Below are 26,992 nucleotides of genomic sequence, written 5' to 3' on the forward strand. Positions count from 1 at the left end.
CAAAAATCCTATACATCCACATTTCTCCAAACCACCTTTTGTGTGTGTGTGTAATTATCTCTCCAAACCATTATACAGTCGCACATTGGAATTACTACTATACATCCATTCCTTAGGCAAAGGCACGAGCAACATCAAGATGTTTGTACAATTGAGCAAGTTTCAAGCGAGGTTTCACGAATTTTGGACTTTTTGGTTCTGAACAGCAATAAATTTTTGGCCAAAAAATACAGCAAGTATAATACGAACTTTTAACTTAAATCTTGGCGAAAATTTCGTGCATTTTCTTTGATGTTTCCTTGGTGACAACTGATAAAAGGGAAATGCAAACTGAAATCCTAAACCCTGCAAGTGACCACCCCTTCATCATCTTGTCTTGCACGTCCATGACGATACCCTGAGGTCGAAAACATTGGCATTTGTAAAACATGACCCCTGATCAATACTTTGTAGGGGACAAATTAAGTTGGCAGGTTTGTAACAATATTAAGATGAGATGGAACATCTTAATTTATTTAATTCTATTATTGGTAGTTGAGAAAGTCATATATTGCTACTGGATGTGACTTCTATTGGCATACTAGTAAGCAGTCACGTATCCTCCACAAGCTCAGTCAGTCAGTGTGGATGACCAATCATCGCGTGCACAACTTGCTATGGCATATTTAATTGGCATGAGCATGGAAATTTATCATATAGTGCTAAAATATGCGACCAATAGGCAATAGCGATTAGCTGGCACCTCATTTGAAACGTCGTCTAAGTTCATTTTGACTAAAGCGAGTATAACAGTATGACATTTCTTGTGCAAGGACAAGAACTATCATCAGTTATGGCAGCGGCAGCCATAAAATTGCCCTACCTTCTTGCCCTCATCTTCTCCGTGCTCCTCCTCCTTCCCTCTGTCGGCAGCATTGCGCTTGACACGCTCAACAACGGCGGCAACATCACCGATGGCGAGACGCTGGTCTCTGCCGGTGGTTCATTCACGCTGGGATTCTTCTCGCCGACCGGTGTGCCAACCAAGAGATACCTCGGGATCTGGTTCACCGCGTCCCCCGCTGACGCTGTCTGCTGGCTGGCCAACCGTGACACCCCGCTCAACAACACCTCCGGCGTACTGGTGGTCACCACCGGCGGAAGCCTTCGCCTTCTCGACGGCTCTGGCCACGCCACGTGGTCTTCGAACACGAAGGATTCCTCTGCCACTGCGGTGGCGCAGCTTCTTGAGTCTGGCAACCTGGTCGTGCGCGAGCAGAGCAGCGGAAGCATCCTCTGGCAGTCGTTCGACCACCCGTCGAACACCTTGCTCGCCGGCATGAGGTTCGGCAAGAAGCCTCAGACCGGCGAGGAGTGGTCCCTCACGTCGTGGCGCGCGCTGAACGACCCGGCGACGGGGGACTACCGTCAGGTGCTGGACACCAAGGGCCTTCCGGAGTCGGTCCTGTGGCAGGGCAACGTCAAGAAGTACAGCACGGGGCCGTGGAACGGCCTGTGGTTCAGCGGCATCCCGGAGATAGCGTCGTACTCCGGGAGGTTCTCCGTCGAGGTTGTCGTCCGCCCCAACGAGATCGCCTACGTCTTCAATGCCACGGCCGGCGCACCCTTCTCCTGCCTCGTGCTGAACGTGGACGGCGTGCTGGAACGCCGGGCGTGGGACCCGGACAAACGAGGGTGGACTGTCTGGATGCAGTCGCCGAGGGGCTTCTGCGACAACTACGGCAAGTGCGGCGCGTTCGGCCTGTGCAACGAGGACGACGCGGCCACGCAGTTCTGCGGCTGCATAGACGGGTTCAGCCCCGCATCGCCGTCGCAGTGGTCGATGAGGGAGACCTCCGGCGGGTGCCGGAGGAACGTGCCGCTGGAGTGCGGCAATGGCACAACGACAGATGGGTTCAGGGTGTTGAAGGGAGTGAAGCTCCCCGAGACGGACAACGCGACGGTGGACATGAGCGCGACGCTGGAGCAGTGCAGCGTGTGGTGCCTCTCCAACTGCTCGTGCGTGGCCTATGCCCCCGCCGACATCCGAGGAAGTGGCAGTGGTTGCGTCATGTGGAAGGATGACATTGTTGATGTCCGGTATCTAGAAGATGGGCAGGAACTCTACGTGAGGTTGGCAAAGTCCGAATTAGGTAAGCACACGGCTCATCACAATTATCCATGTCTGAATGACGAAGCAAGTATCATCATCTAATCTCTCGTTAACATATTTCTGCAGTTAACGAGAAGAGAAGCGATAAGGCGAAAATCGTGCTTCCAGTTACGGTGTCCCTGCTTGCACTCGCGTCTGCAGGCATGTACCTTGTTTGGATATGCATCCTTAGAGGTAGAGCCACTCCACTGAAGTTCCTGCAAGGCCGCCATCCAAACAACCATAAGAAAATGCGTGGTTTCTTGAGCGCGTCAGATGAACTAGGTGACGAAGATCTTGATCTTCCATTTGTTTGCTTTGGAGATATTGTTTCTGCAACAAACAATTTCTCTGAGGACAATATGCTCGGACGAGGAGGCTTCGGGAAGGTTTATAAGGTAACCACAACAAAGTTTCTACAAAACCACAGTAGTACGCAGATATTGATTGTCATGCTTGTACAATTTAAGTATTGCGAAAACCATGCAGGGTATGATGGGCGACCACAAAGAAGTTGCAATCAAAAGGCTTGGTAAGGGTTCTAGACAAGGAGGAGAGGAATTCAGAAATGAAGTTGTCCTAATTGCCAAATTGCAGCACAGAAACCTCGTCAGGCTTCTTGGTTGTTGCATTCATGGAGATGAGAAGCTGCTGATTTATGAGTTTTTACCAAACAAAAGCTTGGATTCCTTCATTTTTGGTATAAATCAATTCTATTTATAGCAAAGAAAATTTGCCTGCTTAACTTTTTTTTTTTGAAATGACCGCCCGCTTGCTTATAGTTCCATTGTATATAGATTCTGCAAATAAGAAGGTCCTTGATTGGGCTGCAAGGTTCAAGATAATTAAAGGAGTATCTAGAGGACTTCTTTATCTCCACCAAGATTCGAGGTTGACTATCATTCACAGAGATCTCAAATCTAGCAACATATTGTTGGATACAGATATGAGTCCTAAGATATCAGATTTCGGTATGGCAAGAATCTTTGGTCGAAACCAACAAGAAGCAAATACTAATCGAGTTGTTGGGACATAGTGAGTTGATCCATGCATCAATGTTTGACATGAATCTTTATTTTCCTATACTTGCTAAAATTATTTATGCTTAGTACTAATGATTTTTTTCTACAGTGGCTACATGTCTCCCGAGTACGCCATGGATGGTGCCTTTTCTGTCAAGTCTGATACATATAGTTTTGGTGTTATACTCTTGGAGATTATCAGCGGTTTGAGGATCACTTCAGCTCGCTTCACGGGCTTTCCTAACCTATTAGCTTATGTAAGTATGGTGGCATTCTTGAAATTTTATAAGTACAACAAAAACTTGCTGGTATTTATGGAATTAATTTCATTGGTTCAGGCGTGGAGCTTATGGCAAGATGGTAAGACAATTGATCTGTTGGACTCATCCCTTGCCGAGACTTGTTCGCCCACTGAAATTTTACGGTGCACCCACATAGGACTGTTGTGTGTGCAAGACAATCCAAACAGTAGGCCCCTCATGTCATCGGTTGTGTTCATGTTGGAGAATGAATTCACGCCACTTTCAGTCCCAAAACAGCCTGTGTATTTCTCACAAAGGTATTCGGAAGCCCAAGGAACAGGAGAAAATACTAGCAGCTCTGTGAATAACATTAGTGTTACAGTGTTGGAGGGACGGTAGATGGTTAGCTTATACATATACTCCTATGTTAGTACGTGTGAATCACTTTGCTTTGACATATATGTTTTCTTTTTTTCGATGGGTGATGTGTGATATGTCAATAGCATACATATTTTTTTACAACAGTTACATCGTTATTGGTGCACCTCCTTAAATGCCTGGAACAGTACTTGTTTAACAAACTAACACTACTGCAGGGCACGTCGTGTGACCTTGTTCTGAATCTTTGTGGTGCTTCATGCAAACCATTTTCGTTTTAGATCTTTGTATCCACTTAGCCTTATTCCACAAGATATACGATGAAAGCTGTAAGAAGGCAACCAAAACACATCCTTGGCATGCTCACAATTTCCTTGGGCAAATTTTATTTGAACGCCGTTGTAATTTGAATACACAGTGGGAAACATTTATTTGTGGTGGTTCTATTTTCCCGGTCCACAGTAGCACACACCATTTTAAGAACTTGCTCAGATTCAATTTTTCTCAGAGGAAACTTTGCATGCCCAAGATAATGTGAAATCTTTCAATCTCACTTAGACGGTCATCAGAAATACCAAAGAAGCACATGCTCTATCTTTTCTGTAAAAATCTCTCACCTTCTAATAATGTTTGCTCAAAAAGAAATGACACTCAATAGTGAAAGGACAACAAAGATACCTGCAAAATAAAAGCACAACAAAGATACAATAATATAGAATATTGCGAGCAGTTGCTCTGCAAGACTGCAACTTTACAGTTACAGGAGTGCGCTCCCATCGTCATGGCCATCTATCCTTGGCCCAGCCAGTAGCCTTGGGCCGTTATTGTGTTGCCAGCGGAGATTGGCATCACTGACAGTCTCATAATCTATCGGCACTGCGGCGTCTGCCTCTCGAAGTTCAGGCAACTGAACCATGCGCGCTCTGGGCGGAGCAAGGTTTAAGCTGTTGTCATTTAACATTCCAACAACCTCCGACATGAGTGGCCTGTCGTCCGGAAGTCCCTGGACGCAAAGAAGCCCAATCTGGATGCACCTGCGTAGCTGAGGAACGAGCTCGGTCGGTAGAGGTGTAACCGCGGGATCAAGAAGATCCATAATGTCGCGGTTGATGTCCTCCCACAACCCCCAGGCCTGCAAAAGGTTAATTCCTTAGTACTACCCTTGAAATTTTCCCTAAAAACCTAAATTTAATATATTATTCTTATATTACGCCAAGGATGCCCTATTTTTTACTGTGGTTTCAAAGACCAAAGAGATTATTTCTTATGATTATATATTTTTGTTCACCTTACAAGTTATAACTAACAACATTGACTGGAGAGAATGACAAGGCGACAAAAGTCCAATTACTTACGTATGAAATGAGGCTGTTTAGCCCCATAGAATTCCTTCGGCCACTGAGTGTCTCCAACAATGTAACCCCAAAGCTATAGACATCGCATTTTAGTGTTGTCCGGTTTTCATCTAGAACGTACTCCGGAGCCATGTATGCACTGGTGTATCAGAGATTTATGATCAGAAAGAGTTTCACATAAAAAAGAGAGAGTTAATAAGAATACAAATGAAGAGGGAAAAATATTACTGCTATTGGGAAAAAATAGGTATAAGCTGGTCAATGAGTAAGGTTTAATGTTCCTTACGGTGTGCCTATTCTTGTCTGAGCCCCTTCTGCTCCAGAAACGAGCAATTTCACTGTCCCGAAATCTGCCACCTTAACGTTCCATCCGTCATCCAACAGCACATTTTCTGGTTTTAAATCCCTGTGAAGAATTACAACGTCGACGCCCTCATGCAGGTGGTTTACACCCCGGGCAATGCCTAGAATTATTTCCAGCCTCCTTTTCCATTTCAGCAACACACGCTCTGTACCTGTAAGTGGATATATGAAAAGGAGAACATCCATATATAGTACGTGTCCATAACTCATCCTGAAATATGTAGGTATGAAAAAGAGAACGTCCATATGAAAATATAATCAGTACTTACCGAATATATAGCTTTCCAAACTCCCCCTACGCATATATTCGTACACCAAAATGTGTTCCTCTTCGTCGTCACAATAGGTGATAAACCGGAGGATATTTGGATGCTGGCTGAGTCTGAGTGCGGTCATCACTTCCACTTCTCTTGTGAAATACCTGACGATTCTCTCCGGAGGACTAGGAATTGATTTAAGCCTCTTCACGGCAATAGTTCTCTTGGGAAGTCCATGTAGGAGGCAAAGTAGTCTAGGCAACTTTCCCTTCAAGTAATAATTTTCTAATTTTTAGAGATAGAACTTGCTTCTTGCCAATTACTCTTGTTAGCATAAGGGAAATAAGGTCAGTCACATTACATGCTTTGAAATTATAAATTGACATAAAACTTGCAGTAATCATCGGTTTGAGGTTACTTATGGTGTATCTTGCCAATTATTATTAACTCATCGGTTATAAATTGACATAGAACTTGCAGCCTTTGAAGACCAAGAATTTTATTTTGAAGAATATATGGATTTCAAGATAATAGGTATTTGTGATCAAATAGAGTGCATCACATCTCTAGGTAGCTCGAGCCCTCAACAAACATTGCAGGACCTGGATTCAATTGTTACATTCTGAACTAGGATATTATCTTCCGCTCCTACAATCTGGTGTGATAATCTCAGCACTACTTTCTTTAGGTTTGGTGAAGGTGTTCAATATATTAACTCTCCTCCAACCAATGAATACACTACTATGTTTATCCCCTTTAGTGCCTTGGATTAAGCTTTACTAGTCCATCAACCCGTGCTCCCGCACGGACTAATGTTTTTAGAAGCTATTGTATATGAAAATTATTTAGAAATTAAACTCTTAGCTAATAATCAAAATTGTTTACCTACTACTCTCTTATTTTTCCAATACTTCAACATAATAATTATATAGATATGTACCTATCTTTATCCAATTGTGATTAATTTTTAATTAATAATTACTCTATGCACTTTTTCATCCATATTCATATTTTTTCCATTTAGTATCACACCTCCAATCCTCCATACATTATGTTTAGCATGCAAATCAATATTATTCATCGATTCCTCACATACATGTATAAATGGTCTAAATGATGGCACTCATCATGTGTATATACTTTAACTTAGTATTTTTATATTATCAATGATATAAATAGGTAATTTAGAATCATATATTAGTTTACTTTTTGATATTTCTGTATGATGCACATGAAGATAATTAGATTAAGATTTAGGTGTTTACTTTAGGTTATTTTTAATATCGACATACGTGGGTAACGTAGATAAAATTTTAGAATGGCATTTTAAGTTATGATTTATCATGACGTGTATTACTAAATTGCATGAAGATTATGTGGTTACTTTAGATTATTTTTTATGATAGCTGAGCTCAGTAATTTAGATATAGTATTAGAACTCATTTTTGAATAGTTTCCCAATGACAGTGGTGGGTAACTTTTTAGAAAATATAATAGATCAATGGCTATGATTATTAGAGTCTACAGGATTGGTGTTTGATGTTTTTTAGTTTTTATGAGAATTTCTCTCATTTTCCTAGTTTGTCTCGTGGCAATGCGGAGTCTCCAGTGGAAAAAATGAGACTATATTGCTACAAAACTATTACCATAAGCTACCTCTCGTTTGTTAAATATTCAAACACAATACTTATGTAGATATATACTTAAAATCTTCATCAAATTGTGATAGATTTAAGTTAGTAATTACTCTATAATATTTCATCCATATTTATAATCTTTAACTTTTCACTTTGGATCGCAGGTATGCGCTTGAATTTGTTTAATGAACCCTAAGTTTGAGAAACAATTTTAGCATAGAAATCTATATTCCCATCACTTTATATCCTTATAAATGGTGACACACATCATGCACATAGACCTTAATTATTATATCGTATACCAATAGTGCAAGATATAGACGATTTAGAATCATATATTGCTGTATATTTTTAATTAAGGTTATTTGATTCAAACGTGGGTTACCTCATGTTATTTTTAATAATAACATGTGTGGGTAATATAGATGCAAATTTAAAGGGTTAGTTTAAGTTTAAGTAATAGTGGTAGGCAATTCAGTTGCAAATTAGGGGGTTATTTTAAATATTATTTATAATGGCGTAAGTGGGTAATTTTGATGAAGATTATTGGGTTACTTTAGTTTATTTTATATAATGGCGGAGGTGGGTAATTTATATATAGATTTAGGGGGTTACTTTAGACTATTTTCCCAATGGCGTAGGTGGGTAATTTTTTAGAAAACATAATAGATCCAATGGCTATGATGATTTGAATCTATCGATTGATGGTCGGATGTTTTGCTTTTTTGTGAGAATTTCTAGGATTTCTCTCTTTTTCTAGAGTGTCCACCTAGGAATCCTAGGTGGCTTCACCTGGAGGCTTCAAAAGGAACCTCCAATTAGTAATAGTAAGATAACTCTTATTATAGTTGCATAGATGGAAAGAAAGGACAAGATCCGCATGCTTCTACTTTATGAAGTGTTAGCTGGAACAAACCAATAAGTGAAAGTCTATTCTCCCTCACTAAGACAACACACTCGCCTTAGGTGCACATCTTTCGCAAGCTCTAGAATCATTGGTTACTTATGGTGTATCTTGTTTGAGGAGTATGGTCATCCGATGCTAACTATGAATCTAATAATTGATGTCTGTTTGAAAAATAGGATGGATGGATCCATCATCACCTCATTTCTCATGGACGCATGTCCTAGTGTAAATCTTCAAGTAGGATCAATCGAGTTTTCAAACTAAACATACCATTAGAGCGTCTCTAGTTGTATAGTATACTGTTTACAAGATTTGTGTATGCTTTTCTGTAGCCTGTAGATACCGGTACCACAATACAAATTTTCAACTGCTCATCTATGCAGCACATTCAAATTTGTTCTTTAAGTCTGGGTATGAGTCAACGTGTGTAAAACTCTGAAGGCTACAAATATATAAGAGCGTGTGAACAGACTGTCATTTTTTTAAAAAATATTGGGGAAGCAGAAAATCTCCTAGCGCAGCAAAGAATGGCCTAATTCTATCTATCATCTTCACTAATCGCAGATTTAGCTTGGTGTAGCGAGCGAGGTTCAAGCCAGTTTGAGACAAAACAGACCTTATAATACAATGCCGAAAGCACCTTCACCGATTCTGTTATTCGTGGGAGAATTTCTTGTTGCCCTTCGTATGGTTCCAGGCGTAGTGCAAGCAGCTGCAGATTGATCATAGTTTTTATCAGATAGATCGCCTTCAATTTTCTGCTGTAAATTCTATCTAAAACATCAAAGCATGGAGAAACAGCAAAGAAGACAGAGAAAAGTGTTGAAGGCATCGAAGCATACATATGATGTCCCTCCAATTCACGCTCCCAGTCCAGATTAGCCAGACCAGTGCGAGAAGAATAAGGAGAACTACGGTGGATATTGATGCCATAACCACGATAAGTTTCACTGGCGGTCCTGGTCTTGGTCCTGGTGCTGATCCTGTTTCCAATTGTTATTGAAGTGCATCAAGTAATACAAAGCGACAGCAAATAAAGGAGAACAACAAATAATGCTGTTGTATATACTAGTAGTATAGTGTAGGTGCACATACCTAATTCTGACCTTGGCAACCGTAGGTAGAGATCCTGCCCTCCATCTACGTACCGGAGATCCATGAGGCTGTCTGCCCAAATGACGCATCCACTGCCAGATCCTCCTCCTCGAAGATCTGCGGCAGCATAAGCCACGCAGGAGCAGTTGGAGAGACACCTCGCCCTGCACTCCTCCACCGCGATGCCCATGTGCACAGACGCGTTGTGCGTATCAGGAAGCTTCACTCCGTGCACTAGCTCGAAACCGTCCGTGGTCGGCTGCTTGCCACCACAGTCCAGTCTCACGTTTCGCTGGCATCCGCCGGAGGCCTCCCTCACCTTCCACTCCGAGGGAGACACGGGGCTGAACCCCTTGAGGCAGCTGCAGAACGACGTCGATGCGGCGCTGGCGTTGCACACACCGAACTCCCCACACTTGCCGTAGTTGTCGCAGATGTCCCTAGGCCCATGGTATTGGGTCTGCCACGACCGGGTGCTGGAATCCCACACCAGGCGGTTCACGTCCCCTGTCTCCGTTAACACGACATAGGTTAAGGGGGCGCCAGGTTTGACAATGTACCCGTAGGTTACCTGCCGCGAAGTGATCTCCATCTGGTACTCGATCAAGTTCGTGTAGGTCAGCACCTCTGGAATGCCGCTGAACCACAAGCCGTTCCACGGGCCCGTGCGGAACGTCTTGGCGTTGCTTTTCCACACGACATTGTCGGGTAGCCCGCTAGTGTCGAGCAGGCGGCGGAAGGCGCCAGGGGACGGGTCATCGGGCGAATGCCACGACGTGAGGAACCACTCCACTCCGTCCCAGAAGTCCTTGCCCACCTTCATGCCGGACAGCATGGCGTTCGACGGGTAGTCGAACGATTGCCACAGGATGGTGGCGCTGCCTCTGTTGCGCACCACTAGGTTGCCGGAGTTTAGGAGCTGGGCCTCCACTGGCGATGTGCTGGTGGAGTTGGATGACCACGCGATCTGCCTGGAGCCGTCCAGCAGGAGAAGGCTCCCCGTGTCGCTGACCACCAACGCGCCGGCCTTGTCGTTGACAGGGCGCTCACGGTTGGCCACCCAGACAACAGCGTCTGTAGACACCGAGAACCAGATCCCGAGGTACCTCTTGGTTGAAGCCCCGGGGGAGAAGAATCCCATCATGAATGTGCCATCAGACGAGACGAGTGTCTCGCCATCAGTAATGTTGCTGCCCTTGCCGAGAATGTCCGCCGCAAAGGCTAACTTTTTGGTAGAAAGTAGCAAGAGTGAGAAGAGGAGAAGGTGGCTGTAGATTGCTTCCATGATTTAGCTAGGATGCCTCTTGCGCATGGAGCCGTGGACAAGAAACACAGGTTATAAATACGTGCACTCTTTCTATGATCCGGCCATACTTAGGAAGCACAACAGGACTACGGAGAGCTAGGTCAATGTTTGACTTTGCCATATGTTGTTTCTCTTTAGATTATTTTTTCATAGTATGTTCCACTTGTAAGATTAAATTAAAAATGGTTCAATTTTCGAATGATTATACATGCCTGACAGTTCAGGAACATGCATGTAAGGGAGCTCACGTCGGGTACCGGTGCGTGAATCAAGTTTGTTTCTCTTCCTTTGCCCTAGCTAGCTTGCACATCTAGCTCCTCTGTCCCTGATTGCTAATGGGTACGAGGACATGTAGAACAGTACAAAAGAGGTGTTGAGACAACATAATGCTTGAGTAAAGAAACGGAATTTCTTCGTCAAGTCATATGCTTAAGTTTTCTTAGTGCTCATGGTAATAAGCCTATTTATATTGGAAATGTTAACTTTTAGACATGTGCTTGGCGATGTTGTGGTATTTTCTCTCCTTATAAGCACTACTCATGCCTAAGCAATTTGTATATTGCGCATGCCCTAACTAGTAATTAGGACAAGGAATAAGAGTAGAACGGCAGTATCCGCCGTCCGAAACCGGATCTTGGAAGCGGTGATGTAAATTTAATTTTGCCGGCTGGCTAGATGAAAAAACAAACTACAATGAATGACAGCTAAAGTGATGACTTGGTCCTTGTAGATTATATTACAGATGAAAGGGAATCCTAGCTACAATGTTTGACAAATGTACAGTTGCATATATCAAACATACCAATTATAAATTGATCTTGCAGACGGAGTAAAGCGTGATCGCACATCTGTGTAAACATGCTTCTCCATGTTCTCCCGACTTAACCCAAAAAACAAAGTACTATACCGGATAAACAAGTTCAATATAGGAGCCCATTTTGACTTTAGTACAATGCAAGGCGAGGCGTTCTGTAATAGTATCTTGGTGTCAAGTTGTAGTTTAAGTTCAAGGCACTCCCACGTTATAGCCCATAATTCTCTGCACTAATTCGTTGGATACAGTAAGAAAATTAAAGGAGGACAAGGAACTCGTTGAGAGCACGCACATCGATCGATAATGGCAAGCTGGGGTGATGCGAATTCTTGGCAGTGGAGCAAGAAGCCAAGAAATTAACTAAGGTTACCGAAATTTATGGAGAAAGAACATATTGCTGTCACCCAGAATATTGTACTTCTTTGTAGGTGTGTACTGATGAATCTGTTGGATGATTTGGCAATTGCAGTATTAAACTGCGAACAGAATAAATCATAACAAGAGAAAACCCTAGCATATAATTCTCTATCATACAAGTCAACAGGAACATTATAATTATGATCTCAGAAAACAAGATTAAAGATTAGATTAAGACATGGTGCGTACTGAGCAGATGCAGATGATGAAGCCGTGATGACAAGCAATGCAGACGGGACAACAACGGTGTTACGGATTGCAGTAGTCAGTACGCCGCAACACCAAGATTGGACGGAGGATGAGCCGTGGTGACGAATTTGAGCAGTCACGTGGAGTGCTTCCTAAAAACCTTATTCTCCCTCTCCCAGTGCAGGATCACAAGGACAAGTGGTTCCGAAAACCTTCTCTCCCACTTACCGATGCACACTGATGCAACGGAATGGAGAAGGCTGCAGTGGTGGTGTAGCAACGTAGAAGAGGCAAAACCTACCTTGTATAGACCACCTTAGGAATTCCCAAACCTAGAGGACTCCCATATAACAGCCTATGGTACATCTTTTCCATGATGAGGAGGGTGGTCCGTATTTATATGAAGGAAAACCCCCCACACCCTTGTCTATTAGCAATACGGGACTAATAAATGGTGTACTCCTCCAACGCTTATAGACTTTTGAAATTTATTAAAAAAATTTATATGGGCCAAGCCCATATATCTAACAGAATTTCTCGGGACTAAAGGAGGTAAAAGTCGAAAGCCGAACAACCTATTCAAACACTTTATGTGCTCCGCAATATCTTGTGTCTAATTTGGATATATTGGAACCGGTAGACGGTTGTTGCATTGCCTGTTCTTGTTTAACCATCATTATTTTGCAGAAATGGCCTTTCAAAAAAAAATTGCACTAGTACGTGCATGAATGCTAGCTGTGACCTTAGAGGAGAGACAACAGCAACGAAGCAAGGAAAAGTCAGATCAGTTGACTTTCTGTTATAAACGAAAAAAGAATGTGACTAATCTAGTATGCTAAAAAGCCTGTTAACTGAACAATGAAACAGCTGGAATGTTCTCCATTTCTTGACCATAACATGGCAGATCATCAAACAGCGCAGTGTTATATTATCTGTTATAGGAAATTAAAAAGGTTGGAAGATTCGCATGCAACAGGGAAGAGGGAATAGCAGATTATGCGTCCGTTTCACCGTTCAGCGGCATGAATCCTCTCCTTTCGTGACATTCCCTGATCAAAGTAGCGCGTCACCTGAGTGAACTTCAGCAGCGCCAAGGACATCAACACAGCGAGCGGCTAGCTTGCTGGGCCGCTGCAGCTGCAGCCGCAGCCGACCGAAAGTAGTGCAGCCGAGCAGAGGGGAAATTGCTGCACCTACCTAGTCTGGTCTAATCTCTGCTGTTTTTGATTGTTTTAGTTTCCTTTCAGAAGTACGCCTTCAGTTGACTGGTCCTGCATATTCTCGAAAAAAATATCAGAAAATACACCAATTTGTTAGGAAACGATGAACGGGAACCAACAGAAAGTTGTATCAGTTGACATTCTTGTAAACCAGAAAAATAAGACTCGTCTGATTAATTAACAAGGCTCTTAACTGACGAAATAAATAGCACGAACAAACAGCACGAATGTTGTCCATTTTGTGACTACAACGTACGACACTACACCATAAAAGATTTGTGCTGGCAGGTAAAACACATTTGTACTAGCAGGTTGCCTAACCGCCAACAACTTTGAACTAATAGAAATGAGCAACTGGCGGGTGAGCGCCCGCCAGTAGAAATGGATTTGTGCTGGTGGGCGCTTGCGCCCACCAGCAGAGATGCTGATCTGTGCTGGCGGGCGCTTAAGATACCCGCCAGCACATATAGTTTTCCCTTTCGTATTTTTAATTTTCCCCACCATTTTTTCTAATTTTATTTCCCGCCAATTCTAAAATTATTATTTCCCACCAATTTAAAATATATCTCTCCAACCATAAAGCAAATTAAAACATGAAGAATATATAAATTTTCATACCATTAAACATTCCACAACAATATTACATAAATATGAAATATTCATATTCACTACTAAAAGAACAAAAGAAAATATATAAAATATCAAAAGAAAAAGAAAAGAAAAAAGAAAAAAAAGGTCGGCGCGTCCCGCCGCCCACGCCCCCGCGCCTGGGGCTGGCCGCTGCCGCCGTGCGTGCCTGAGGTCATTTGTGCATGTCTTTTTATGAGCGCAGCATTTTGGTATACCACAGCATAAATGGTGATGAGTAAGTGACCTCACCAATAAGGTTGAAAGCTACGAAACTGGGAAACTTTGCAAACACACTCACCCTGTTTATGGTTTGAGTTAAAATGAAACATGTGCCTTTAACGTCATTTTTCTGAAATTTTTTTATCTTATTTGTGAAAAATTTAGTTCAAATACATATTAATTCCAATAAACCTCCTTATAATCATTTAAACCTTAGAAAATAGTAAATCACTTATAAATTTTTTGCAACGCCTACGCAACAACATATGCATAATCTAATATATGTTTAAAATATATCATGATATGTAAAACAAAGTTTTTAACTAGTTTAAATTTCCCGTCCATATAAATTGAAAAGCATTTGTGCTGGCGGGTGACATAAGGACACGCTTAATTTATATAACAAAATTGTGCTAGCGCGTCCTTATGTCACCTGCCAACACAAATGAAGGTCATTTGTGCTGGTGGGTGCTTATGTCACCCGCCAGCTTGCATCTGTACTAGCGGGTTTTGACGGAGTGGGCCTAGACCCTTTTGTGTTGGCGTGTGCCATCATTGTCCGCTAGTACTAAAAATCTCTTGAGCCAGCACAAATCTTTTCTGAACCCAGTGCAACAGTGCAGCTTGCTGAGGGTGCGACAACTTCAAGCCCATAATGTATTGGTGCGAAGAGCCCAATGCTTTGGCTCACTTCACATCTCACATTAGATTACCAATGTCAATACCACAAAATATTTGAGAACGTAATAGTGTACTATGATACCGTTTTTATTGAGGGGTATTCTAACACCTATAGTTGCACACAATAACAGATGCAACAGAACCAATGTAACTTTTTTTTTCTAAGGGAGTATATAACTATTTTTTTAAAAGACTATTGTAAAAGATAAAAGTATGTAAGGTATTAATGTATTACAGATCTTGTAAAAAATAAATTATTTACACGCACAAACATTGCAGAACCTAACCATCTAGCGTCCCTCTAACACTGTCACGCTCATGTTATTCATAGAGCTACTAGTGTTTTCTCCTGTTTCCTGGGCTTCAGAATACCTCTGTGAGAAATAAACAGGCTGTTTTGGGGCTGAAAGTGCTGTAGTTTCATTCTCCAGCATGAACACCACTGATGACATGAGCGGCCTACTATTTGGATTGTCTTGCACGCACAAGAGTCCTATGTGGATACATCTCAAAGCTTCATTTGGTGAACAACTCCCAACAAGGGATGAATCCACCAGATTCATTGCCTTTCCTTCTTTCCATAAGCTCCAAGCCTGTGCCAGTTGAATTAATTCATAGAATATCAATACAGAAAAAGTTGTTGCATTTTGCAAATTTCAAGCATGCTACCATACTTACATAAGCTAATAGATTTGGGAAGTCTGTGATGTGAGTTAAACTAATCTTCAAACCACTTATGATCTCCAAGAGTATGACACCAAAGCTGTACGTATCAGACTTGACAGAAAAGGCACCATCCATTGCATATTCAGGAGACATGTAACCACTGTTTAAAAAATGTAAGTACTAAGTAACAAAAAAATTTGAATTATGCATGTGCAGGAAAATAAAGAATCAATTTTAAAGCTGAGGTATGGACTACTCACTATGTCCCAACAACTCGATTTGTATTTGCTTCATGCTGGTTTCCTCCAAAGATTCTTGCCATACCGAAATCTGATATCTTAGGGCTCATATCTGCATCCAACAGTATGTTGCTTGGTTTGAGATCTCTGTGAATTATCGTCAATCTTGAATCCTGGTGGAGGTAAATAAGCCCCCTTGATATTCCTTTGATTATCTTAAACCTTGTTGGCCAATCAAGGACTTTTTTACTCGCAGCATCTGCAATGATCTTATAAGTAAGCACTCAAATTCCAGTAGTAATTATGGCTGCTCCCTTTTTATTTTTTAAAAAAGAGATGAAAAATACCGAAAATGAAGGAATCCAAGCTTTTGTTTGATAAATATTCGTAAATTAGCAACTTCTCATCTCCATGAATGCAGCAACCAAGAAGTCTGACGAGGTTTCTATGCTGCAATTTGGCAATCAGAACAACTTCATTTCTGAATTCCTCTACACCTTGTCCAGAACCCTGACCAAGCCTTTTGATTGCAACTTCTTTGTTCTCGTCCAGCATACCCTGCATGATGTAATCATCCACAAATTGAAAAGACAGTGACGTAGATTTCATACTAGTACTGTTCAAAATATTTTTTTTATTACCTTATAAACCTTCCCAAATCCACCTTGTCCAAGCATATTGGCTTCAGAAAAATTATTTGTTGCAGTAATAATATCCCCAAAGCTAACAAATGGAAGCTCTAGGTTTTCATCACCAAGTTCATTTGAAGCGTTCAAGTATCCTAGAATCTCTTTCTTCTGAATATTCTTGTTTCGTCGTTGGCCTAACAGAAACATCAATCAGTATCGTCCATTAGCAGTAGCAAGAGATCAGTAAACATTGCCTTCTGATCATTCTGAATAGTGAAATAGCTCTACCTCTAAGCCTGCATATCCAAACAAGGTACAAGCCTGCGGATGTAAGTGCGAGAGCAGACGCCAGAACTGGAAGCACGATTCTTGCCACATCCATCCTCTTCTCTTTAGCTGCATAAATGTATTACAGGAAAACATCGACGGTAGCATTAAGATGATGAAAATTTCCTTCAAGATTCAATCTTTTATAGTTCGTATAACTTGTGCTAGCTTACCAAATTCAGATTTTGCCAACCTCACGTATAGATCCTGCCCCTTGTCTACGTACCGGACGTCAACAATGTAATTCATCCACATGACGCAGCCACTGCCAGCGCCTCCTCCCTGGATGTCGGCGGCGGCGTAGGCCACGCACGAGCAGTTGGCGAAGCACCTTGCTCTGCACTCATCCAGCGTCGAGCTCATGTCTACCGTCGTGTTGTCCGTGTCCGGGAGCTTCACTCCCCGCACCGCCATGAACCCGTCCGTCGTCGTCCCGTTGCCGCACTCCAGCGGCACGTTCCTCCGGCACCCGCCACCGGACTCCCTCATCGACCACTGCGTCGGGTTCACGGGGCTGAACCCCACGATGCAGCTGCAGAACAGCGTGGACGCCGTGTTCACGTTGCACATGCCGAAGGCGCCACACATGGCGTAATCGTCGCACACGTCCCTCGGCGCCTGCGCGAAGGTGTTCCACACGCGGCTGGCCGGGTCCCACGCCAGCCGCTGCAGCACGCCGACCTCGCTCAGCACGAGCCGGGAGAAGGGCGCGTCGGCCGTGGCGTTGAAGATGTACGCGATCTCGTCGGGGCGGACGATGACCTGGTTGGAGAAGAGCTCCGAGTACGACGCCATCTCCGGGACGCCGCTGAACCAGAGGCCGTTCCAGGGTCCCGTTCGGTACTTCTTGACGTTGCCTTGCCACGAGACGCAGTCCGGGAGTCCCTTGGTGTCCATGACCCGGCGGCACTCCCCCGGCGTCGGGTCGTTGGGCGCGCGCCACGACGTGAGCGACCACTCGGCGCCGGTCTGCGGGTTCTTGCCGAGCCTCATGCCGGCGAGCAAGGTGTTCGACGGGTGATCGAACGACTGCCACAGCACGCCGCCGCCGCCGATGCTCTGCCCGCGCACGACCAGGTTGCCGGAGTCGAGCAGCTGCGCCTGCGCCACGGCAGGAGCAGGGCTCGTTGTGTTCGAAGACCACGCGGTCTGTCCAGAGCCGTCGAGGAGGCGAAGGATCCCCGTGCTGCCGAGCACCAGTACGCCGGAGGTGGTGTTGCTGAGCGGGGTGTCGCGGTTGGCCACCCAGCAGACAGCGTCCGGCGACGCGGTGAACCATATGCCGAGGTATCTCTTGGCTGGCACCCCGGTAGGGGAGAAGAAGCCCAGGGTGAAGGAGCCGCTGGCCGAGACCAGCGTCTCGCCGTCGGTGATGTTGCCGCCGTTGCTGAGCGTGTCGGATGCAATGGCAGCGGCGGAGGCTCTGAGAAAAAGCAAGAGCACGGGGAAAATCATGGCGGGATGGTTGGGAAATCTGGTGGTTGTTTGTGCCTCCATAATGGATGATACCATCAGATGCCTCGCCCTTGCGCATGGAAGCTCCCTTGTCTCACTCACTGGACAGTGCTATATATCAGAAAAAAGCTCACAAGTCACTACACTACTGCTTTCCGTGGGTTGCATCTTTAGCAGGAAACCAGTACTAAAATTATTTTTCGCGCCTAATTTCTTGGCCAATTCAATAACATGTACAAGTACAAAAATTTGTAATTTCGCCTACATGCTGATTAGTAATACGCGGCAATTAAGAAAGAAAAAAAACAGAGCTTGATTGACTTGGTCCTGGACGGATAAGTTGCGAGATGTGGTGGTGTGCAAAGAAGTTAGGGGGCTCATGGATAATACGTGACTGCAAACTGGTATGTCAAAGGGAAGTCACATCCATTAACACTTTCTTGCTTTGTCAAGCAACAAGCATAGGGGCATAGGAATGGGACATCCACAGCCATGTTACTAAGAGGCAGAAATCAACAGACGCAGCTAGGGCCTCGCTCACAGGAAATGGAAACCACATCGATTAGGTTAGCTGCATCTTAGCTTCACTGTCGGTGTCTATCCAGGCGTGACAGAGGGCGCTGTTGAAAACCCTAGGACTTCCATTGGTCTGAACTCTGAACTTACAATGCTGCGATAGCTCAGCCTGTGGACCACACGATCGACATCGCCCTCTATCGATCCTCGTGAGTATGCAAGACGAGGATCAGATGAGATTTATTACCTCATGACTGTGCAACAGAGTAGACATCTGTTGAAATCATACGAATCTTGTAGTATCTTCTTGCCCGGTGGTTGTGGACTGCTGACTTTGCCTACCTCTTCATCAGGACATCTATCCCTGTCACAGTTTCATCATTCGATCTAGAAAACAGCGTGAAGCAGCAAACCCTTCATTAAAAACTTGACCTTGTCTAGCTGATCATCTATCAGTACCCTTACTCCAATGTTTCGTCCAAAATTTGAGTGGTTCGCAAGTAAGCGACGGTTGGAAAATGACGCGTACACGTCGAGCAGGAAGCCATGGGGGCACCGGCCGGTGCATTAGAGAAGAAGAGCTGCTGTCCTTGAAAAAAGATCTCCACTTGGATCTGTTGGACACACTTGGTGTGGATCACGGCGACTGCATGCGTCGGTGTCATCGGTTGTCCAACACGGGGATGAGCAGCGGGCATTGACCCAAGCTGATGACGACGGCCGAGTCTGGGAGGAACTCATATGGAGTAGAGAACATTTTCAGCCACGAGTGTTTCTGTTGAGCAAGAGTTGGCCGGGCCGAATATTCATGCCGGACGGGTACAGTCCATGCATGATGCATTGCATTGCGCGCACCACGAAGGCCACAATCTTCGCCGAGGGACCCGGCAGGATGGTGTGCGCCGTGTTCCGGCTTGACGCCAACGCGAACGCGTGGTTCGGCGACCAGCTAGCTCCGCCGCCGACCGCGCGAGCTAGGGGCAGCTCGTGCTCGGTGGCGTTGCTCGCGCCTCTCCTTCTTGGGCGGTGCCGGGGCTCACGGGATGAAGCTCGGCGCAACGCATTGTGCAGGGGAGGGGAGCAGCAGCGCGGCGGCCAGCAAGAGGTTGATCCAACGACCTGAAGAGGCTAAGGGGGTGGACGGTATTCCATTTGCCGTCCGGTGGGACGGCAAACGGAATACCGTCCAGTCCAGCTGCGCAGCTCACGGCGGCGCCCCCCGGAGCGCCGGTTCCGGTTCTGCGCCCCCGGCGACCGGAGCTACACGTTCCCACACTCGCCCGGTCGGTACAGCGTCGCCCAGGAGTTCCCTGCCAGCTTATCGGGGCCATGCCGCGCGGCGTGGCGTGCCACCGGCACATGCATGGGCGTCGCGCGCTCTAGCTCTGCGATGGCAATGGAGGTCTTGGATGAGGCCGCCGGAGTGATGGTCGCCGCCGTCCGGTGTACGCTGGCGCGCGCGCAAGTGGATCGGTGCCGAGGAGCGTGGATATTACGGAGGCGTTTGAGACGCGGGCGGACATGCCCGGCACAGCTGCGTTAATGCCGGTTCCGTGCCTCCGTCTCCAAGGATGATAGGCGGTGACGAGCGTCGTATTCTGCTTCCTCCTTAAGCAATCTCTTCGCCGCTAGTCCTTGGCTATGGCTGCTGATGTCTCCATCTATGCATCTTGCTTACAGTACGGGCATCGGTCAACATAGGAACGCATTGAGGGGGCCCGGCAGGATGGTCCGACGCGTGTTCTAGCTCGACGCCGTCGCCACCGCGCGGTTCGTTCCACGGGCGCCGGGCCGCCGGCCCCCGTGTCGGTGGCGCTGCTCGCGTGGGCACCGTGCGCGTGCTCAAGGCGACGAGCCCAACCGCGCTGTGCCGTCAACGTCCGCACGATCATGACGACAGGCCAACGTTTCGCACGGACGCGCTGACGCGCAAGAACCGGCATTGCCCACGAGGCTCTAAAGCCAGCGGCGTTGCGTTTTTGTTCCTGGGCGGCGCCATGGCTCACCGGATGAAGCTTCACCGCAGGGCGTCGTACAGTTCAACGGCGGCCCCCCCAGCACAATGGCCGTCGAAACTTGTCGCTGCCTGCAACTATTCACACCGATCCCGCCCGCACGAGTCTGATCTTACGGCCACGAGAGGCCAAGGGGGTGGAGAGTCCGGCATTCCTCGTCGCTCGCATCTCACGGAGGCGCCCGGGATCTCGTTCCGATCTGACCTGCGCAAATGTCAAAGGGTAGAGACAGACAGTGTTGTACGTGATCTTTGGGCCAAGCACACCACGTAGGCAAGGCACGGCAGCATGCATGTCCTCCGCGCCTGCTGCTGCCAGCAGTGAGTCAGTCCGTGTCGCGTAGAGCCGTTGATCCGAGCGAGCGATTACGCGGTTCCCGAAGCCGAGCCGAGCGCGATGAGCCGCTGGACGCCTACCTTCCCAGACGCGCTTTGCCTTCCGTCGGTCCGTCGGATTTATTCGCGCTCCACTTGTCGGCCCCGCGGGGTTGGGTGTGCACCGGATGCGCTTGGCATCTGGGACGCACCGAATTTTCTTCCCCCCCCCGGCGGGCGGACCTACACGTTCCAGCACTCTCCAGGACGGTAGGATGTGCAGTGGCGTCGCCGGAGAGCCCCTGCCCGCTTAACGGGCCATACCGCCCGGCGTGGCGCGCCACCGGCGCATGCGTGCGCGTGGCGCGGGGCGCTCAAACTGTGCGACGATGGCAATGGATGAGCTTGGAAGTACGGGTGGAAGGCGCTCTTCGACAAGGCTACCGGAGGCCCGGAGTGATGACCGCGGGCGTCCAGCGCCTCCATCTTCATCCCAGCCCCTACACCTCGACGGCCTTGTCCAGCTTCTTGTTCTTGCAGGGCCCATGATGCATGAGCAACGTGCTGTAGGTGCGCTCATTAGGCTCGCACCCCTTGGCCTAGGCATGTCCCTCCCTAGGCTAGGCATGACACTGACGTCGGTTGTCTGCGCACTGTGGCGTTGCTTTTAGTAGGACACGGTAGGTCTTGATCGATCCTCGGCGAGGGGCCCGGCAAGATGGTGCGCGGTGGGCGCGTTCCGGCTCGACGCCGTCGCGGCCGTGCGGCGGTTCGGCGTCAGCTCTTCCGGCGCCAGCGTGCTCTGTGGCGCTGCTCGCGCATACAAACGGGTTGGACACGGCCGCGCGCACAGGCAATGCATGCGTGCTCATGGCGACGAGCTTGCGGCTGGGCGCCTGAACCTCGAGGTCGAGTTCCGTATCCATCCTTTGCATGCTCTTTGTCGTCGTGGTGAAGAGCAAAGGCCGCCGGAGCAGAGCACGACGTCCGGGGGTCCCAATGCCCGCGGCTCTCTCTCCCTGGATGAAGCTCCGCGCCGCGCGTCGTCAATCTCGGCCGCAAGAGTCTGATCCTACGGACACGAGAGGCCAAGGGGTGGACGGTAAATGAAATACCGTCCACCCCCGAATCCGGCGTTCCTTGTCGCGCGCATCTCACGGAGGCGCTTGGGATTCCCGCTTCCCGTTCTGCGCCCCCGGCGAGCGGATCTACACGTTCCAGCACTCGCCCGGGGCGGTACGGCGTGCAGAGGCGTCACCGGAGAGTCCCTGCCCGCTTAACAGGGCCCATGCCACGCGCCACCGTCGCATGCGTGTGCGTGGCGTGGGACGCTGGAGCTGTGCGACGACGGCAACGGAACTTGATAGCACGGATGGGAGGCGCTCTTCCACAAGGCTGCAGGAGGCCCGTAGTGACAACCGCGGCGGTCCGGCGGTGTAGAGCCGGCCGGCGGCAGGTACCGTGAGGCAGCCATGAGCAGAAAGCGCAGGCGGGGGAGCGGGGGCGCGCCGATGGCCATGCCCCGGTCTCGGCGTCATGGACGAGAGTGAGCGGCCGATTCGGTCGGAGGGCGATGATCTTGCCGTTGAGGGTCGCGAACTGGTAACTGTCCGGGCGTCAGGGAAACTTCTAGGAGGAAAAGAGGCTCCGGGAGGCGGTCGGGATCCGGGGACGCGGGCTGTCGATCCGCACCGGCGACGTCCAGGTTATGCACGCTGTATGCCTTGTCCTGGTCGTCCACAACCACGTAGAGATGGAGATTCTTCCTCTTGGCCGCCGTGCAGCGGCAGTCGTGAATCGTGATCCGAGCGGGCTACATAGAATCAGGCTGGGAGATTGACCGTTGGTCGGAATCGTTTTGTTTTGCGAATTCCGAAAAGGCCCAAATTAAACGGGACATTTTCTGTTACAACAGTCTACAGCAAGAGTACTTTACTTCTCTGTTCAGCAAGAGTTGGGCCGATTCGGTCTCAAAAGGACTCTACAGCCTACAGCCCGTGAAGGCTGAAATAGAACAATGGGATGGGCCGTGTGAAGCCTATGTGTATGGGCTCTCTATATTGGGCCTGAATTTGCTTGGCCTGTCCTTTTAAACGTTATAGAAAGCGCGCTCTCGTCTCTCTTGCGGTCTTGCCACACTGCACCTTTTTGCTAAGCACAGCAGCGCTGCATCTACTGGGTGTCACTTTCTCTCTAATAAAATGTCATCAATAAATTCACAGATTTACCATTATAAAAAATTATCAATTGTGCCATAGTAATATTTGAGGAAACTAAACCGCTGCAACTAAACAAAGGAAGGAAGCATATGCAGTACAAAGGGGGGAGGGGTAAAAGAGCAGCACAAAGCTACATGCCAATTTCAGGCAGCATGAGTGCTAGTAAATACTACCTCCGTCCATAAATTTTTGAACTAACTAGTTTGTCCTAAACGTCATATATTTATAGAAGAAGGGAGCAGTAACAAGCTATTCGCCAAAGAAAAAGGGTGACAAGCAGCTTGCTTGTCCACAACATTAGTGACATACCCTGGTAATGGTGAACTGATTAGATCCAATTGACAAATAACAAATACACCCTTGTCCCCATCTGCCCTCAACATGGGCATTTAGGTCATTAGGTGAGATCGACCGTGATGCTATGTGTGCCAATGCTGGATGCTTCCTGCTTTGAGAAATCTGCGTCGTGTAAAAGTGATCCAGTTCTTCTGTTGAACATTGTCATTTTTGGCGGGTTAATCTCTGGACTTCCACTGTTTAACATTGTAACCACTGCGGACATCGTAGGCCTGTCATCGGGCAGTTGCTGCACACAGAGAAGGCCTATCTGGACACATCTCTCTAGTTTAAGCAAGAGCTCATCAGGCTCAGGCTTTTTCACAGCTGAATCGAGGAGATCCATGATCCTATTCTGATTCCATGACTCCCAAGCCTGCAAAAGAGCAACAAAAATATGCCTGTTTCTTGAAAGAAAAGGACCATGCTATAGAATTTTTTTGTTACCGGTAATACTCACATCAAGAATGAGTGGTGGCATGGTTCTATCCCTTGGACCACTTATTATCTCCAGCAGGACAACTCCGAAGCTGTACACATCGCATTTCAGCGTCAGGTACCCTTGCATTGCATACTCTGGAGCTGTATACCCCCTTGGTAAACACAAACTTGTCAGTTCATATGTTGGAAAAAATAACAGAAAAATGATAAATGCACATATATAATGGAACATTATACATGAAAGGGGAGAGTGGATTAGCTCTCATACGGTGTCTGAAACAATGTTGGGTTTGTCTGATCTTCAATGAACGATTTTGCGGTGCCAAAATCTGCTACCTTTGGCCTCCAGTTGCCATCCAAAAGTATGTTAGATGGTTTTATATCCCTGTGAATGACTCCCTTGTTTAGTCCTTTGTGAAGATAAGCAATGCCATCTGCAATCCCAATAATTATTTCCAGCCTTTGCTCCCAATTCAGAGTAGCACGGAGTTCAGGGTTTTTTCCTGTCAGTTCCATACATAGGCAATGAGAACTTTGTACTGAGAGGAGCTTACTATAACCATATATCTCCACACTACAGAGTGCATTGCAGATTTACATCCCATACCATGTATATAGAAATTAAGGCTCCTATTCTTCATGTACTCGTAGATCAGTAGACGCTCGTTTCCATCCTTACAGTAAGCAAGTAGCTGAACAAGGTTTCCATGCCTGAGCTTTGACATCAGTTCGACTTCTCTATCGAAAGCCTTCTCGCATTCATCACCGGTATGCGAAGACCGTATAATCAGCCTCTTAACGGCAACCTTCTTCCCATCTGATAGGCACCCCTGGTGATTGTATACTTATTACATGTTATGGCATAGACTTTGAACAGAAAAGTATTCACATAGTGAAGCCGAGCGAAATATTCACCTCATAAACGATGCCAAATCCACCTCGGCCAATGATATTGTGTTTGTGGAAATCGTTTGTCGCCGCCTTCATGCTACACAGTTCAACGGAAGGGACAGTCGGAGCAGGAATAGGCTGAATACTGCGAGCAGCTGGAACACGGATCAACATGCAGTGGATTAGCCTTGCAAGCTGAAGATTCACATTTTTTTAATAAAAGAAAGTATTAGTGGTTCAATATTGAAATAAAGGAAGCAACAGATTGCAACAATACCTGATATTCTAGGTCTCAAGCATCTCCTGATCAGAAAGAAAATCATCAAAATAACAAGGAGAATTACAACGATGGAAGCTATGGATGCACCAACCACCAGTGGAGTACGAAATGGCCGGCGGGGTGGTTTGATGACATCTGTCAGTTTTCCGAACAATGAGTGTCAAGAATCAAAATCTGTCTAGCAGATGTCAAAACGGCAGCAGAGAAATGCAGGAACGTTAACAGATGCAATCAGCCTAGCTGTTTTGATGTAGACATACCTAGTTCAGACTTTGCAGACCTCAGGTAGATGTCTTGCCCTCCATCTACGGATCGTAGATCGACAAGGCCGTCCGTCCACATGATGCAGCCGCTCCCGGCGCCGCCTCCGCGGATGTCCGCAGGAGCATAGGCCACGCAGGAGCAGTTGGCCAGGCACCTCGCGCCGCACTCCTCCAACGTCACGCCCGTGTCGGCCGACGCGTTGTTCGTGTCGGCGAGCTTCACCCCTCGCAGCCGCAAGAACCCGTCCGTCGTCGTCCCGTTGCCGGCGCAGTCCAGCGTCACGTTCCGGCGGCACCCGCTCGAGGCATCCCTCATCCTCCACTCCGCGGGGGACGCGGGGCTGAACCCCCGGGCGCAGCTGCAGAACGACGTGGACGCCGCGCCGGCGTCGCACACGCCGAACGCGCCGCACTTGCCGTACGCGTCGCAGACGTCCCTCGGCCCCTGGAAGAAGCTCTTCCACGCGCGCGTGCTCGCGTCCCACACCAGGCGCTGCACCGCCCCGCCGTCAGTGAGCAGCAACCGGGAGAAGGGTGCGCCGGGCTTGGCGGCGTAGCTGTACGTGATCTCGCCGGAGCTGACGGTGAGCTCGTACGTGAACATGTCCGAGTACGTCATCATCTCCGGGACGCCGCTGAACCACAGCCCGTTCCACGGACCCGTCCGGTACCTCTCGGCGTCGCCGTCCCAGAGGACGTTCTCGGGCACGCCCCTCGTGTCGGTCGTGTACCGGTACCTCCCCGGCGACGGGTCACCGGCCGAACGCCACGACGAGAGGTACCACACGGCCCCGGTCCACAGGTTCTTGCCGATCTTCATGCCGGGGAGCAAGGTGTTCGACGGGTGGTCGAACGACTGCCACATGACGGCGCTGCTCCTCCGGTCACTCACGACGAGGTTGCCCGACTCGAGCAGCCACGCCGAAGCTGGCGCGGTGGCGCCAGTCGTGTTCGATGACCACACGACTTGACCGGACCCGTCGAGCAAGAGAAGACTCCCTGCGTCAGTGATCAGCAGCACCCCGGAAGTGTCGACGAGTGGCCGATCACGGTTGGCTACCCAGCAGATAGCATCCTTGGAGACAGAGAACCAGATCCCAAGGTATCTCTTGTTTGGCAACCCGGATGAGAAGAAGCCGAGGCTGAATGACCCTCCGGCCGACACGAGCGTGTCGCCGTCGGTGATGTTGCGGCCCTTACTGAGGATATCAGACGCAGCATTGGCAGAAAGAGCTGTGAGAACGAGGAAGAGAGGCAAGAGAACCAGGAGAATGCTGTTTGCCATGACTTGAGATAAACCACTCGTATGTTGGGGATGAGCGGCACATATATGTCTCGATGTCCGTGATGGCGTGCAGTGCAATATACAAGAAGGAATCCACAACCACAACAGCAATTAATCTTCGAAGCCAATAGTATACACAGAGCTAGTGACCTACTGCCTAAGCTTCTTATTATGCACATACACCAATAGCAGATTAACAGGCTAAGAGCCAATCCGAGAAGTTTTATACCCTAGATTTTTCTGTCGCCATTGT

General features: G+C 47.4%; 5 protein-coding genes across 5 annotated transcripts; 1 reads left to right on the forward strand and 4 right to left on the reverse strand.

The window, feature by feature from the left end:
- Positions 1 to 820: 820 nt before the first annotated feature.
- On the forward strand, positions 821 to 3,961 carry LOC101752787 (G-type lectin S-receptor-like serine/threonine-protein kinase At4g27290). Its single transcript, XM_004978203.3, has 6 exons — positions 821 to 2,132; positions 2,219 to 2,529; positions 2,621 to 2,831; positions 2,929 to 3,166; positions 3,263 to 3,410; positions 3,492 to 3,961. Exons 1-6 carry the CDS (start codon positions 833 to 835, stop codon positions 3,792 to 3,794), a joined length of 2,511 nt encoding a protein of 836 aa, XP_004978260.2. The 5' UTR covers positions 821 to 832; the 3' UTR covers positions 3,795 to 3,961.
- A 428-nt stretch (positions 3,962 to 4,389) lies between these two features.
- On the reverse strand, positions 4,390 to 5,635 carry LOC111258049 (cysteine-rich receptor-like protein kinase 10). Its single transcript, XM_022828776.1, has 3 exons — positions 5,415 to 5,635; positions 5,129 to 5,267; positions 4,390 to 4,905 (listed from the first exon to the last, which is right to left on the reverse strand). The coding sequence occupies exons 2-3, from the start codon at positions 5,258 to 5,260 to the stop codon at positions 4,531 to 4,533; spliced, it is 507 nt and encodes a 168-aa protein (XP_022684511.1). The 5' UTR covers positions 5,261 to 5,267; positions 5,415 to 5,635; the 3' UTR covers positions 4,390 to 4,530.
- A 671-nt stretch (positions 5,636 to 6,306) lies between these two features.
- Positions 6,307 to 10,683, reverse strand: LOC101753200 (receptor-like serine/threonine-protein kinase SD1-8). Its single transcript, XM_022828558.1, has 3 exons — positions 9,388 to 10,683; positions 9,135 to 9,275; positions 6,307 to 6,350 (listed from the first exon to the last, which is right to left on the reverse strand). The coding sequence occupies exons 1-3, from the start codon at positions 10,670 to 10,672 to the stop codon at positions 6,307 to 6,309; spliced, it is 1,470 nt and encodes a 489-aa protein (XP_022684293.1). The 5' UTR covers positions 10,673 to 10,683.
- Positions 10,684 to 14,932: 4,249 nt separating this feature from the next.
- LOC101768203 (receptor-like serine/threonine-protein kinase SD1-8) lies at positions 14,933 to 18,283 on the reverse strand. Its single transcript, XM_004976883.3, has 7 exons — positions 16,898 to 18,283; positions 16,686 to 16,793; positions 16,410 to 16,591; positions 16,116 to 16,326; positions 15,790 to 16,027; positions 15,542 to 15,689; positions 14,933 to 15,456 (listed from the first exon to the last, which is right to left on the reverse strand). The coding sequence occupies exons 1-7, from the start codon at positions 18,234 to 18,236 to the stop codon at positions 15,154 to 15,156; spliced, it is 2,529 nt and encodes an 842-aa protein (XP_004976940.1). The 5' UTR covers positions 18,237 to 18,283; the 3' UTR covers positions 14,933 to 15,153.
- A 5,004-nt stretch (positions 18,284 to 23,287) lies between these two features.
- On the reverse strand, positions 23,288 to 26,739 carry LOC101753609 (receptor-like serine/threonine-protein kinase SD1-8). Its single transcript, XM_022828679.1, has 7 exons — positions 25,452 to 26,739; positions 25,189 to 25,326; positions 24,936 to 25,066; positions 24,628 to 24,850; positions 24,289 to 24,523; positions 24,040 to 24,172; positions 23,288 to 23,955 (listed from the first exon to the last, which is right to left on the reverse strand). Exons 1-7 carry the CDS (start codon positions 26,737 to 26,739, stop codon positions 23,641 to 23,643), a joined length of 2,463 nt encoding a protein of 820 aa, XP_022684414.1. The 3' UTR covers positions 23,288 to 23,640.
- Positions 26,740 to 26,992: the final 253 nt, after the last annotated feature.

Source organism: Setaria italica, chromosome VII, assembly GCF_000263155.2.
Source record: "Setaria italica strain Yugu1 chromosome VII, Setaria_italica_v2.0, whole genome shotgun sequence".
In the NCBI taxonomy this organism is placed as follows: Eukaryota; Viridiplantae; Streptophyta; class Magnoliopsida; order Poales; family Poaceae; genus Setaria; species Setaria italica.

Excerpts from the sequence above, each read along its gene's own strand:
- LOC101752787 (XM_004978203.3), top strand. The coding sequence starts at position 833 with ATGGCAGCGGCAGCCATAAAATTGCCCTACCTTCTTGCCCTCATCTTC. Across the intron at positions 2,832-2,928 it reads CTTGGATTCCTTCATTTTTG|ATTCTGCAAATAAGAAGGTC; the intron begins GTATAAATCAAT and ends CATTGTATATAG. Across the intron at positions 3,411-3,491 it reads TTCCTAACCTATTAGCTTAT|GCGTGGAGCTTATGGCAAGA; the intron begins GTAAGTATGGTG and ends TCATTGGTTCAG.
- LOC111258049 (XM_022828776.1), bottom strand. The coding sequence starts at position 5,260 with ATGGCTCCGGAGTACGTTCTAGATGAAAACCGGACAACACTAAAATGC. Across the intron at positions 4,906-5,128 it reads TAAACAGCCTCATTTCATAC|GCCTGGGGGTTGTGGGAGGA; the intron begins GTAAGTAATTGG and ends AACCTTTTGCAG.
- LOC101753200 (XM_022828558.1), bottom strand. The coding sequence starts at position 10,672 with ATGGAAGCAATCTACAGCCACCTTCTCCTCTTCTCACTCTTGCTACTT. Across the intron at positions 9,276-9,387 it reads GTTGCCAAGGTCAGAATTAG|GATCAGCACCAGGACCAAGA; the intron begins GTATGTGCACCT and ends AATTGGAAACAG. Across the intron at positions 6,351-9,134 it reads GAATTGGAGGGACATCATAT|GTCCTGCAATGTTTGTTGAG; the intron begins GTATGCTTCGAT and ends AATTGAATCCAG.
- LOC101768203 (XM_004976883.3), bottom strand. The coding sequence starts at position 18,236 with ATGGTATCATCCATTATGGAGGCACAAACAACCACCAGATTTCCCAAC. Across the intron at positions 15,690-15,789 it reads AATCGAGTTGTTGGGACATA|TGGTTACATGTCTCCTGAAT; the intron begins GTGAGTAGTCCA and ends TTTTTTAAACAG. Across the intron at positions 15,457-15,541 it reads TCCCAAATCTATTAGCTTAT|GCTTGGAGCTTATGGAAAGA; the intron begins GTAAGTATGGTA and ends CAACTGGCACAG.
- LOC101753609 (XM_022828679.1), bottom strand. The coding sequence starts at position 26,739 with ATGGCAAACAGCATTCTCCTGGTTCTCTTGCCTCTCTTCCTCGTTCTC. Across the intron at positions 25,067-25,188 it reads CTTGAGACCTAGAATATCAG|CTGCTCGCAGTATTCAGCCT; the intron begins GTATTGTTGCAA and ends TCCGTGTTCCAG. Across the intron at positions 24,524-24,627 it reads CCTTAATTTCTATATACATG|GAAAAAACCCTGAACTCCGT; the intron begins GTATGGGATGTA and ends TGGAACTGACAG.